Genomic DNA, 12,859 nt, shown 5'->3' with positions numbered 1-12,859 from the left:
TCTTGACCCTTTCACTAACACTAATGAAATATACACAGATTTAATTTTAGGAAAATATGTTTATGAGAAGCTTTTTGTCCCCCTACAGTGTGACAAATGAGTGCAATATAAAAATACAAAATATTTAAAAAGATAATAAAGTTGCAAGCATAACTATAAAATATTGAACAAAATTAGGCTTAAAACAATTAGATGGAGTACGGCATGTCATGCCACATGACAAATGGACTTCATCTCAAAAATCCAATAAAATGTAATCATATAGTTTATATTCTCTGTTCAAGACAGAAGACTGTCTGATGCCACCTAGTGGTTTGAAAACACACCATGATAGCTTTGGGTGTTTGACGGAAGCTAACTCTCTCTAGGCCTAACAAACACAGATTCATGCGAAAAGCTTTAGTATTATGTTGAGCTGGAATACTGACCTCTGTATTGAACACATTAGACCATTATTACTCTAGATTAGAAGATGGCACAATGAAGATGGAACTGGATTACAGAAAATCACTTCAGCATTGAGGCCTAAGCAACAACATTTTCTACTTGAAAGGCAAATTATTTTCGGCTAAACATGACAGACTACGAAGTGTCTGTTCAACAGCTCAATGATCTGTTGACAGATGAAAATGGAGACTTCTGTATGCCCTCCAATCATTTTAATGAAGTCTACCCCGGGATACTCCTAGGAAATGAGTAAGTCCTCACATAGCCTACAGATATGTAGTGGGTGGATTATTTTCTTACCATACAGAAACATTGTTCAACAAACATTTACATTTTGCAGTTAAACTGTATGTTTAGCCTTTCCTATCTGATAAGCTAATATTAAAAACATGATCATGTATCATGTTGCAAATTCACACAGGCAAGACTTTAAATAAACATGGCCTATTTTCCATGTGTGTAGGGCACCCTCTTATGCTTGCACTCTCACACACTCACTGAGAGACTGAAAGAGATCAGTTGAACGGAGGTGGCTGTTATATTACACTTGTATCTCAACAGGTCTGTAGCCACAAATGTAAGACATTTGCATCAGCTGGGAGTGACACACATCCTCAATGCTGCAGAAGGCCAATCGGACATGCATGTGAACACGGATGCAGAGTTCTACGCAGACACAGGGATCATCTATCATGGGATACCAGCCTTTGACACAGACCATTTTGACCTCAGTGTATATTTTGAAGAGGCTTCTAATTTCATTGAAAAAGCTCTGGCAATGAAAGGTGGGAGGGGTCATAGTAACAACAAGTAGCTACTTTTAAATGTGTATCTTTTTTTCTCATCCCTCATTTAATGGCTTTCGTTTTTGCATGTGGTACTTTAAAGCTGCATAGATCCTATTAATAGTGCATTATCTGTTAATGTCCTAAGTCTTCATGTTTCAGTGACCCACTAATAATAAACTGCTTGCTTGCTCCCTGCTCTCACTGCTAATTTGTGCTTTATCAACATCAACCTTAAAGGGACAGGTTTTTTTTTTTTTCACCCAAAAATGAAAATTATGTCCTCATTTACTCACCCTCATGTTGTTCCAAACCTGTGTGAATTTCTTTCTTCTGCTGAACACAAAAGAAGATATTCTGAATAATATGGACACAGTTGATGGACCCCATTGCCTTCCATAGGATGGAGGAAAAAATAGGCCTATTATGGAAGTCAATTGTGTCCATTTTTGGACAAACTATCCCCTTAACACTGGGATCCAGAAGGATCTTCAGAGCTGTAGGTGCTACACACAGCCAGGAACAGCACAACGTTTGACATAACTGTTTGGTTTCCGACATTCTTTAAAATATCTTCTTTTGTGTTCATACAGGTTTGGAACAACTTGAGGGTGATTAAATGATGACAAAATTTTCATTTTCATTGAACAATATAGCCTAATATAAGCTAACAATAACAATAGTTAATCAATATCATGCTAGCAAGAGTGCTGTTATCAAGAACATGAGCATGATTGTGAGCAAAAACATTGCTTTTCAACAGTTCAATGAACAATAAGTTAATATTGAGCTACTTGCATTTCAGAGAAAGTTCTGTCAATTTCTGTCCACCAGTGAAAGTTCCAGAGTAAGCCAAAGCATAATCGCTGCACATTTTCGAGCCACACAGAGTAGAGGTTTTTACTCCCCAAAAGAAGCAGTGTTTTTGAACGAGTCTTTTGAATTATTCAATAAATGCCACTCGCTTATAAAAACAGTCAAATGTCGCCACCTACTGGTAATGTAGCCTTCAGAAACGCGCGGACAAGCGGAGTGATACAAACAGTGAAAAGTCCCAGTGTTTTTGAAGTGATTCTTGAAGTGATGCTCAGTCTAATTCGAGGACCTGTATTCTGAAGATTTGTCTTGCGAGCTGCCTGCGTTTAAAATGGTTATGTTTTCATTCAAAATAATTTCCCCATCAAAGTATCAGCTATTTTACGTTTTGGCAACTTCGATCTGATTAGTAGCCTAGGCCTATTTTTTCGTAAGCCCTTTTAGAAATCTTACCTTTTCCTTCACATTAATATTCGATAGCCTTATAAATCAATATTCATACGAAATTAAACCAGTCACAGACTCTAATTTCTTCTGTAGGTAAGGTTTACGTACACTGTCAGAAAGGCTACAGTCGTTCGGCTGCACTAGTCATCGCACACCTGATGCTGCAGCACAGGATGGGTGTTCGAGCGGCTGTGGCCACGGTAAGAGAGAAACGGGAGATCGGACCCAATGATGGATTCCTGCGCCAGCTCTGCCAGCTTAACGATTGTCTGGAAAGCGAAGGAAGACCTGGGCATTAAAATAAATCTGTGTTTTTATCTGTGTTCAATTCTGGTAAGCATTTAGTTTGCCATTTGGAATGATTGTTTTCTGCATTTCTGAAGTGTCTCCTGCCCTCTAGTGGCACTGTTATTCAGAGGAGTTTAGGCAGAAATATAGCCTACTTTAAGTAGCCCATGATAATAATTACAGTTTTCTTCCAAATAACTACATAATCAAACACAAGAGGTCTTCACAACAGACAACAATCATTTATTAAACATTTTTAAAGTGAAAAGTAGCACACATACCTGAGTTACACTGAAACCCCTCCCACATTTTCTGCTTTCATCTGATTGTTGTACATTTTAATATATTGTGATTGTATAGCTGCAAATAGAACTTTCCAGTCTCTTAACATCCATTGCAGGTTGGTATGTGACACAGTTTCATAGAAGGAGAATCTACAATGCTACAAAGGATGATTTAACAGCAATTCTGCTCTCTGGACTAGATGGTGCGCCACTGACTCATAGAGAGGAGGGCATCTCAACAACTTCCTGGATTAGCATGGCTAGTGTAAAGCACATCAATTATGCTCCACAAGCAAGAAAAAGACAAATGTGTGCAAGCATCATTGTCATTGTCATATTGAGCATTATATATGGTAGAGAGAATGCAGCATTATATATATTGTCATTATATATGGTAGAGAGAATGCAGATAAAAGCATTGTTAAAATACAACAATGCACATAATGTACACATCACTGATTGAACATAAAAAATGGCCTGTTTCACTGAAACAAAGGCCTGTGGTGAGGATGAGGATGGTTTCTTACAGTAAGTGAGGTCCTTGTTTTGTATATTAGACACTGTTGAATATTGTAGTTTGAGTGAGGTACTGGTGATGGGGGTTAAGTTTAAAAAAAAAAAAAAAAACATTTTCAGATTTGCTGCAGATGTGTCCTTTAATAGCTGGATAAAAATCTTTTTAAAACTAACATTAACATTCACTCCAGCCTGATCACATCATGGCAGCTTGTGTGTTGGCTAAGATACTGGAGGAGTGAGAATTACTGTGTTTAATTTTGAAACAAATGTGACAATGATTCTACGCTGAACTCACCCTCCTGTATCGTTTGCATGTGAGGTATGAAGGTTTGAAATAACAGAAGTCATTGTTCTTTATCGAGTCACTACAAGAGAATCTTGATATGGGAGACAGCTGGCGTATATACTAATGAAGTGTGTCAAATCAAACACACGGGATGCACAATGGCCGTCCACACTGAGCACTTACAGAACCACAGTACAGTTCAGATCAAAAAGCATCTACAAAAAAAGCACAGTGTCTAAAATGAACTTTAGATTTGTTCATAACAATCCACTCACTGAAAATTCACAGTTCATACTTCCATAAACAGCCTGCAAATGTCCACTCAGCATAAAATACAGCAAGTATTCTGAGTAAAGAATAAGTGTTTTCTCTCTTTATTTATATTTTTTTAATTCCTCGTCAGAAGATGGACAGGGTGGTTTTTTTAATGGAATGGCAGGTCTTAACACAGAACTCAAAAAAGACTTGCTACATTGCACTGTGGACATGCAGAAGACAAGGGATTTAATAGTTCGAGTGAATCTTCCAGAGGGCTGTTGAAAGACCCTTTTTAAGACCTATTAAAGGAGTCATAGCATTACATTTTCCTCCCTGAGGTCCACTTATTTATTTATAAATTTTTGCTCCGACAATAGTCAAAATATAATTTTGAATGGTTCTTGAGCCTTTAAGACGGAGACGTCCAATGGAATTCTACGCCGAATAAACACCACAGACACAGTGTAAGAGTAAAACTATATGCAAAATAAGATACATCGGTGTTTTGCCAGATGTGAAGTTTATTCTATGTATCATCTTTTTACTACTTTAATTAATTTTAATCTAATTAATTTTATAACTCTATCACTTATCTCTTTTAATTCCTTTTATAACTATTTTAATTTCCCTTGCTTTTATTTTGTGCTCATTTTCAATGCAAAGCACTGTGAATTACCATAGTGTGATATTTTAATTCCTATGTAAAGCATTTTGAATAACTGTTTTAATTTTCCTTGCTTTTATTTTGTGATTATTTTTATTCCTTTCTATGTAAAGCACATTGAATTGCCATAGTGTATGAAATGTGCTATATAAATAAACTTTCCTTTCCTTTAAGTCATCTACATAAAAAACTTTTCGCATTGAAACACGTTGTGTTTCGCATGTTCTCGTCTGTAAACTGGATTCAATCTTCCCTGAAACCCTAAACTTGTTGTAAACTAGTTTCCGCAATTTGGCCTACAAATTTACGTCACTCCTAGCCTGGTCCTACCAGACTCTCATACATTTCATTTGTACAGAGAGTCTGGCCACTCTCCGTTGAAGGCGGGTACTCTGTTGAAGTTTAAAACTATTGGATCTGCCCAGGGTTATTCTGGATCTGCCATAACCAATCGCTAACTTTTGGTCGTGACGTAACCCTACAACTCAAACTAGCGCACGACCTCAACGTCATCGTTCTCAGCCACTCCCTCTCTTCGCTGATTGGACCGGTAAAAATTTGGCCGGAGAAAACCCACGAATATAACGCAAACCCAGACGGAGTACTAAAGGGAAATGAAAATTGTGCGGAAGTACGTAGGAGGGCGGAGTACGTCATTCCTGCACCACTCTTAGACTGAACACATGACATCACCGTTTTCACAAATTCAAGTTTTTTTAGTTTACACAAAGACAATATTGGTATCATTTTCAAAAACTTGCACTTTGAAAACAGTTTTCAGAAGTTTGCGTTTTCTGGCCCCCAAAATACCTTTGTCGTGTAAATGAACGGCCAAAACGCATAAAAAGTTTGACCCTAAATCTGAACGAGGGAAGGAGTTCTGAAAGTTACAGTATGATTTCATAGCACAATAAACTTTTATTTCAAAATATCATGATATGACCCCTTTAAGAGTCAAAGTCTCAATCAACATATTCATGATCTGGCTAGGCATAAAGGACTGAATTCTGTTTTAATAAAAGTGCTGTAAACCAGGTTTGTACATCCAGCAAAAAAAAAAGGCTTCCTGATTCCCCGTTATCAAGCGAAGGGTCTGTGGGCAGGGCTCAGCTGAGCTGACCCTTGCTGGTGCAGTAGATTGTGACTGTGGGCAGTGCTGGTGGGTAGGATTGAGCCTGAGTCAGGTGCATGGCCTGGGGCCTCATGGGAGCTCCATGCCTGAGTTTAGCTAGTCACAGTGAGGATGTCCTTTCTGCCCTTTTGTTCCTCTGTGTCACTTTCAATGGAGGCCATGCCTCACTTCCTAGAGCCATACTGACACAGTATCGGTCAAAAAGGACACTGAAACCCTGCTATGCATTTGAACCAGAAAAAAAAAATATGCTGGTTAAACTATTTGAAGAGATGCATTGGGGGTCTGGCTGTGTCCTTTGCTGGGCAAAAGTTTATGTAAAGTTCTTGTGTGAGATGGTCGGTTGCATGTTAACAGTTTGGGTTTGGAGGCACGGGGACCGGAATGAGGTTCACCTTGTGCAGGAGCCGTCTTCTTCTGCTGCCTCTCCAGCGCTTCCTTAAAGCAAAGTAATCTGCTGAGCAATCGGTTAGGTTTGTTACAGCACTGCGGAATTCATTCAGCCTGGCACATTCTTACTGTCCTCTGAAACGGGGAACAAGACTTGGTCCCACATCGCAAGTGAAAGGGAAAGCAGAATACACATATGAGTGAGGTTGCTATCACATTTATGTGACTTTTTAGTGTAAATGTGCACGTTTATGTACAGGTTTAAGCAGGAACATATATGCAGGGATGAGGGGTGAGGTAGAGTCTTTTTGAAAACAGGAGAGGTAAGTGCAATTATTTAATTTGCTCTTGCAAAGAGGTTAGGGAGATCATAAGTATCTCCTTTCAGATGTAGGGTACAATATGGCTAAAAGTCCTTGTTGTTTTTCTTTTCCCTCCCAAAACACGGAATAGCATAAAACACAACTACAACACTTTCCAAAGCAACGGTTTGTCGCTATGCCCTGCAAAATAAAAAACGTTTTTTGAAGTTATTTATTTATAAATAAAAAAAATAGAACCAATTTTAAATGTTGCAGATGTTGGTAACTAATGAGAATCCTTTATATTATATAATATATATTTAGAGACAAAATACTTGTTTATGATTTTCAGATTTTCAGAAAGTGATTAAGCCAACAGTTTATCAGCAAACTGGCAATTAGTGAATTTGTTTTATTAAAAAGCCTCATAGTGGCTGTTTAGGCAGGTAAAAATCCCATGTTTTCTCCATAGAGAAATAGATTTTTAAAGTCACGATTAAACGAAAGTAGCAACAGATCTTTTTTTCGTATTGTAACGCGCATCCAAGTGAAATTGGCTATCAGAATTTTTTTTTTTAATTGGTTGATGATGGGATGCAGGCAGATCTGAATGTGAGCTTACAGTCAACTGTAAGAAAGGGGCGGACTTAATGATTGGAGAAGTCCAACATACATCATCATAGAGAAGTCACTGGAAGATTAATGACATTATGATTATACACATACCGAGGTGAAGAAAAGAAAAGTGTATGGATTAAAGATCAATAACATGCATTAAGAAAAAATATGCCAAATATTGAAAGTTTCAAGACAAACCTACAATAAGCTCTGAGATTATTAACTGATGCTGTTGTTGTGATTCATCTTGGAGCTGGTTGGTTTGGTTCAAAATATTTTTGTATAAAATTCTTATGGAGAAAATGAATGGAAAAAATACTTCCGAAGCCAAAATGGCTGAAAGGTGGGCCCATTTCGACTGCTCCAATAACAATGGTGATTCATTTGTGAAACATTATAGCTAAAACAAAATAATCCAGAAGTTCTCAAATACTAAAATTATTTCAGTATTTATTCTAATCATATTTCCATATTAAACAACACCTTTTGTGGAAGTGGTTATTTTGATGTTTAGACTAGTTGTACCTAACAACTCTTATTATCTAACCCTTAGCTTCTAATTTTATTAATCATTTGACAAATTCTAATTTTCACCCGATTATCTTAGGATCATTTTCCACCCTGTACTCCTAATGTTGTCCAGATAAAAAGAAAGGATGGATGGATTTCAGGGGTAATATTAAGATTTTACTAAAAAGAAGTACCATGGCACTACCATGTTTTTTGGACAATACCATAGTATTCTTTGAAGTAACTATGCAACACCAGATTTCAAAGCATTATGGTTCTACCATCTGATGAGACAAATGAGCACAACGAGCCATCTGAAGGCCATGATGAGGAGATACATGTCTCAAATACAGCATATAGCTGTCAGTTCAATTGGATAACACTAGGAAAGACCGATACCTCACGACAGCTATATGGGTCACGCAGCAGGAAGAAACAAGAGATGTCACAAAATGTTCAGCTTAAGTAACATACCCAATACAAGTGGATATGATAGATAAGAAGGTGTATGAGAACTGTATACACTGCATTTTAAGAAGAAAGATGGGTTGATGCAGGTAGAATTGTGAGCATACATACATGTATGGACATGTTGCTACATGTATGTTTGTATGCTGGCGTATATGAGGTATGAGAAGTTCACACAACATGTTAATGTCTGTACAGTGTGTACAAGTGCACACTGGTAGTTATGTTTATAAAGGAGAGCGTGCAAAAAGGAAGATGAATGCTAAAATACTACTGTAATTTGTGGAAAATTGGCATTATTTTGTAGATTAATAGTGTAGAGCCCAAATGTAGGTGTTTGATGTTGCTCAAAGAAGTTTCTTCTGTCCTTACAACAACAGCTAGCGTTTCTGAAACAGGTTATGAAATAGATATTGAAAGAGTGGCTTTCTTTGTCACGTTTTTATAATAAGCTCCTTCTGAGGATGGGAGGTATGTTGGTACGAGAGGTAGGTTGATGCATGCTAGCTTTTTGTCCGCCTGTGGAAGGAATCTGAATGGCAAGTGACTGTGGGGTCGAAAGGTGTGGAGGCCGACAACCCAAAACATTTCCCAGACAAAGCTGATGAGGGACCGACGGTGCAAAATAAAGTACATGTCCCGATTCGGCATTGCATGAGGATGGAAAAAATCAAATGCTTCTGGTATGCTTCGAGAAAATAAATTCATGATCAGTTTTGCCCCCTTTTTTCCCCTCCTAAATTTTCCCTGTGGCTCTCAGTCACACCTCCTGATCCTCGAAGACCTCTAGGAAGAGCGGGGGGAAGAGTTCTGTGGGACACTCCACTTTCATGTGCAGGAAGCGGCTGGCGTGACAGGCGCCGATCATGCGCAGGTTCGTCACCTTCATCAGCAGCTTGGGCCAGAAGTGAGAGATGTTGTGCTTGCGATGGTTGATGTAGTGCTCGAATGCTAACAGGTACATCTCCTGACACTTCTCGATCTTTTCCACACATGTGAGTCCAGAACGATCTGTGTAATGGACAAAAATTAAAAATTAAAGTGAACTCGTCTTTAAAGATGCTGTCAGGAGGTCATAACAGAAAGGGTAATGGAAAGTTAACGGGATAGTTCACCCCCAAATAAAACAATATTTCATCATTTACTCACTCTCCTCTGGTTTAAAACCCATATGTTGTTTTTCCCATTTAACACAAGGAGATTTACTGATAACTGATATGCAAAACCAATATTTAATAAGTGTTATATTAATGCGATTTTTGCACAAAGGTAAATCATTTGACTATGGGCTATGTCGAACAGACTACTGATTTATTTAAAATGTTATACATCAAGAATTTCTGTAACACAATTCACTTGAGCATGAATGGATGTTAAATAAAAGCAGTTACTGATCCCACACATAAAAGCACAAAAGCAGTCCATATGTGTGCTATGTGCTATATGAAGATACACAAAAGCTTTGTGTGAGGAACCAAATTAAATTAAAGTCCTTCCTATTGCTGCTGAAACATCATTGGTTTGTTTGTCTTGTCACAAACATTATGTAACCGTTACAATTGGTGCTGTTGTCCTGGATGGGATTGAGGTTTAGGGGGTTGAGTGTAACTGTCGTAGGCCAGTAAGAGCTGTGCGAATCCCTCTTAGAGCGGGTCGATTAGGACCGGTTACACTTACATAAGCATCATTCACACTGTCAGTTCAAATCCAATTATTTGTGTATCCGATTGGAATCTGATGTAAATTATTTACTGTCCAAATTGTGAACCCATGTGTCCCATGCTGCTCTTTTGTTTTCCGGAATATCTGCATTGGTTTCTATGGAAATGACGTTGCGTTGGTAGTATACACCAAAAACAACAACAACAGCAATGTGGAGGGGTTTGCAATACAGATGTTGTCTTATTTACAACATGACAATGTGTAGTCGCGTGCTGGACTACTGCGTCTTATGAGACAGCGGCAGAAAGAGGCTGGTGCAGATTTATTCCGTGCTGTCGTCTTCCGACGGTCTCAAAACGTGTCTCCATGTCCATGTCAACATGTTCTCGCCTCTCTTCACTGCTTACCTGTCCATTTCAGGAGTCATTTTAAGATTTTGGTGTTTGTTTCAGCACCTAAATATCTTTCTGACCTGATCAAGCTGTATGCTCCTCTAAGAGCACTTAGGTCTGCATTGTCTTTTAGTTGTCCCACGGGTAAAATTGAAGGGCAGGGGTGACCGAGCATTTGCAGTGGCGGCACCGAAGCTCTGGAATAGTTTGCCCCTCTACATTAGATAGGTTCAAACACTTGCTGTTTTTAAATCTAGCCTAAAAACTTAATTTTATAGTCTGGCATTTGACGCTATGTGAGAGTTGCTTTTTTTATTGTGTCTTATTGTTTTCTTCTGTGTGGTGCGGATTGTTTGTATCATTGATATGTGATATGTATGTAGAGCAATTTGATAAACACTTGCTGTTTTTAAAAAGTGCTTTATAAATAAATTTTGACTTTGACTTTGACTCCATTTTATTGTCTTCTGCTCATCCGGCACTATACAACAGCACAACATTGTTTCTGCAGCAACTTTCAGCATGTTTACTTTGACAATGTCTGACATTTACATTTTACGTGGTGTGAGAAAGACACATAAACTATGCAAAATCCAATCAGAGCGGTCAGACTAGACGCATTTCCAGAAATGCGCTTTTAATAAGATTTCAAACCACATATGAATGTTGCTCGAAACGCATTTCATGTGATTTTTTGCCGTTCACACTTGCTAAATCTGATCAAACTTCAATCGGATATGCACAAAAATCAGATTTGGACTGACAGTCTGAATGTAGCCTTAGTAAACCATATTTGATTTGAAAGCTGCAGTGGAGTAGTTTGGCTATCACCAGACCAAGCACAATCTTTTAAGATTGAAAATTAGTCTGGGGAGTCTGCTCTGTATTTTCTCCTGCACAAGAGGCGTGATCAACGGGCATACAGTAGTTCAAAAGACTCTGTACGCAATTGGATAGTCCTTCAACCAATCAGACCAACGATCCAGGTGACGTACTTTGCAGCGAAAACTCCAGACAGGAAACGTGTCAACAACCGTGTTGGTTTGAAGCATTGATCAGTGGTTTGCAGAAGCACCAATGGCATCGAGCGATTTTTGCAGGTTGTGCAAAAAAAAACATGAAAGTGAGTGGTATTTACACCCACTCGAGCGATTTGTTTGCTAAACTAAAGAAGCCATTGAGCACCATCTAGAGGTTAAAAGGAATTGGATTGGATTAAACCTGCCAATAGCGCGCCAGGTGGATAAGCCAGTTTGTGATTGGTCCCTGCAGATTTGTAACGGAAGCAGGATAGAAGAATGTTTCCAGCCTGAGCTGCAGGGCGAAATCAAATCACCGGCAGATCGGGCTGGGTTTACCCAGTCTAGCAGTGGAGGGCAAGGGAACAATAACTTTTGAAATTTGAAATTCAAAAATTCTCCTTTTATATTCCATGGGAGAAGAAAAAATGTCATGCAGATTTAAAATGACATAAGGGTGAAATGATGATAAAACTTTTTTTTACTAATTTTTGGGTGAACCATATCCCTTCAAGAGCTTATGATTAATTGTGATGATTCTTAGAAACCCATGTATGGCTATAGCAGCTCTCAGTCCATCTCACCTGAGCTCATGAGAAGCACAGCCTGCAGCAGCGCCACCTCCGAGTCATCCAGGTTAAACTGTGACAGGCTCTTGCCCAAATCAAAGATGGCATCAGACACCACTCCTAACCCTCCATTCTTCAGCTGCTCTCGACTAACAGCCATCTCTCCGCTTAAGGTCAGCGTCTCGCTCTCTGGGTCATACCGCACCGCTGCACGCAAGGACATGATCTCCATACAGCAGCCTTTCAGCAGGATAATCTGGTCTTCACAGGGCAGCTGGACACAAGTGGAGGAACTGATTCTTGTGCTTTTACAGAACACATGATATCTTTCGAGGCTCAAAAACAAGGATGGTTCACTATTTGATTGTGAATTGTGCTGGTCAACAACTTAAGGAAGAAAAATAAATAAATCAACCTGACTAACATAGATGGGGTTATGCTGAAATTGAAAGATTTTTCCAGGTTATGACATTTTTGGCAGTATATAAGTTTCTATTTAATTATAATACATTTTCTTTTTCATTTAATATGTGTGTCTTTTTCATTTATATGTGTGAAAAATTTTAATAATAAAGTATTTTACAAATATATTATAAATATAAAAATTATCATACATGTAAATTTATACTTTTATAAGTAATACATTTAAAATTATTATGAAAATTGTTATCAGAAAAAAAACAATCCTTATTTTCCTGCCATCTGACCTTTAAAAAAAAGGTGGTCATTTGGGATTCCTAGTGCAATTAAACTAAAGGCTTCAATGTCCTCCAATGTAACAAGATAACAAGTGGTCATTTGAGATCATCATGTGTTCACATGAGCAATTAGAGTGGCAAATTAAGTGATTGAAAGCACAGCAACAGCCCAGAATGAAGCCATTACTCAAATGTGGTAGCAAAGAAGATGAAACACACAAGCAGTCGTGGTTCAAAAAGTACAGGGACAGCTGGAGCCGAGAAGATAATTGCTCTGTCACAGCGGTCTCTGTATGACAATTGCC

General features: G+C 38.3%; 2 protein-coding genes across 6 annotated transcripts in view; one reads left to right on the top strand and one right to left on the bottom strand.

The window, feature by feature from the left end:
• The first annotated feature begins 298 nt into the window (after window positions 1–298).
• On the top strand, window positions 299–3,351 carry dusp3b (dual specificity phosphatase 3b). The gene is made up of 4 exons (XM_079888040.1): window positions 299–696; window positions 1,009–1,232; window positions 2,589–2,828; window positions 3,184–3,351. The coding sequence occupies exons 1-3, from the start codon at window positions 575–577 to the stop codon at window positions 2,792–2,794; spliced, it is 552 nt and encodes a 183-aa protein (XP_079744166.1). The 5' UTR covers window positions 299–574; the 3' UTR covers window positions 2,795–2,828; window positions 3,184–3,351.
• A 3,822-nt stretch (window positions 3,352–7,173) lies between these two features.
• The window catches only part of thraa (thyroid hormone receptor alpha a), a 35,748-nt gene continuing 30,062 nt past the window's right edge, over window positions 7,174–12,859 (bottom strand). For 4 of the 5 annotated variants that reach the window (XM_079887954.1, XM_079887952.1, XM_079887953.1 and 1 more), the window contains 2 exons: window positions 11,872–12,130; window positions 7,196–9,225 (listed from right to left, as the gene is read on the bottom strand). In XM_079887954.1, the coding sequence (XP_079744080.1) occupies window positions 8,975–9,225; window positions 11,872–12,130 (510 nt within the window). In that variant the 3' untranslated portion in view covers window positions 7,196–8,974. Of the gene's footprint in view, window positions 9,226–11,871; window positions 12,131–12,859 lie in introns of all 5 variants that reach the window. The other variant, XM_079887956.1, reaches the window with a different exon arrangement.

The sequence above is a fragment of the Squalius cephalus genome (assembly GCF_949319135.1).
Source record: "Squalius cephalus genome assembly, chromosome: 1".
NCBI lineage: Eukaryota > Metazoa > Chordata > Actinopteri > Cypriniformes > Leuciscidae > Squalius > Squalius cephalus.
The sequence above is the reverse complement of the archived record's forward strand: the minus strand, read 5'-3'. Positions and strand labels throughout refer to the sequence as shown.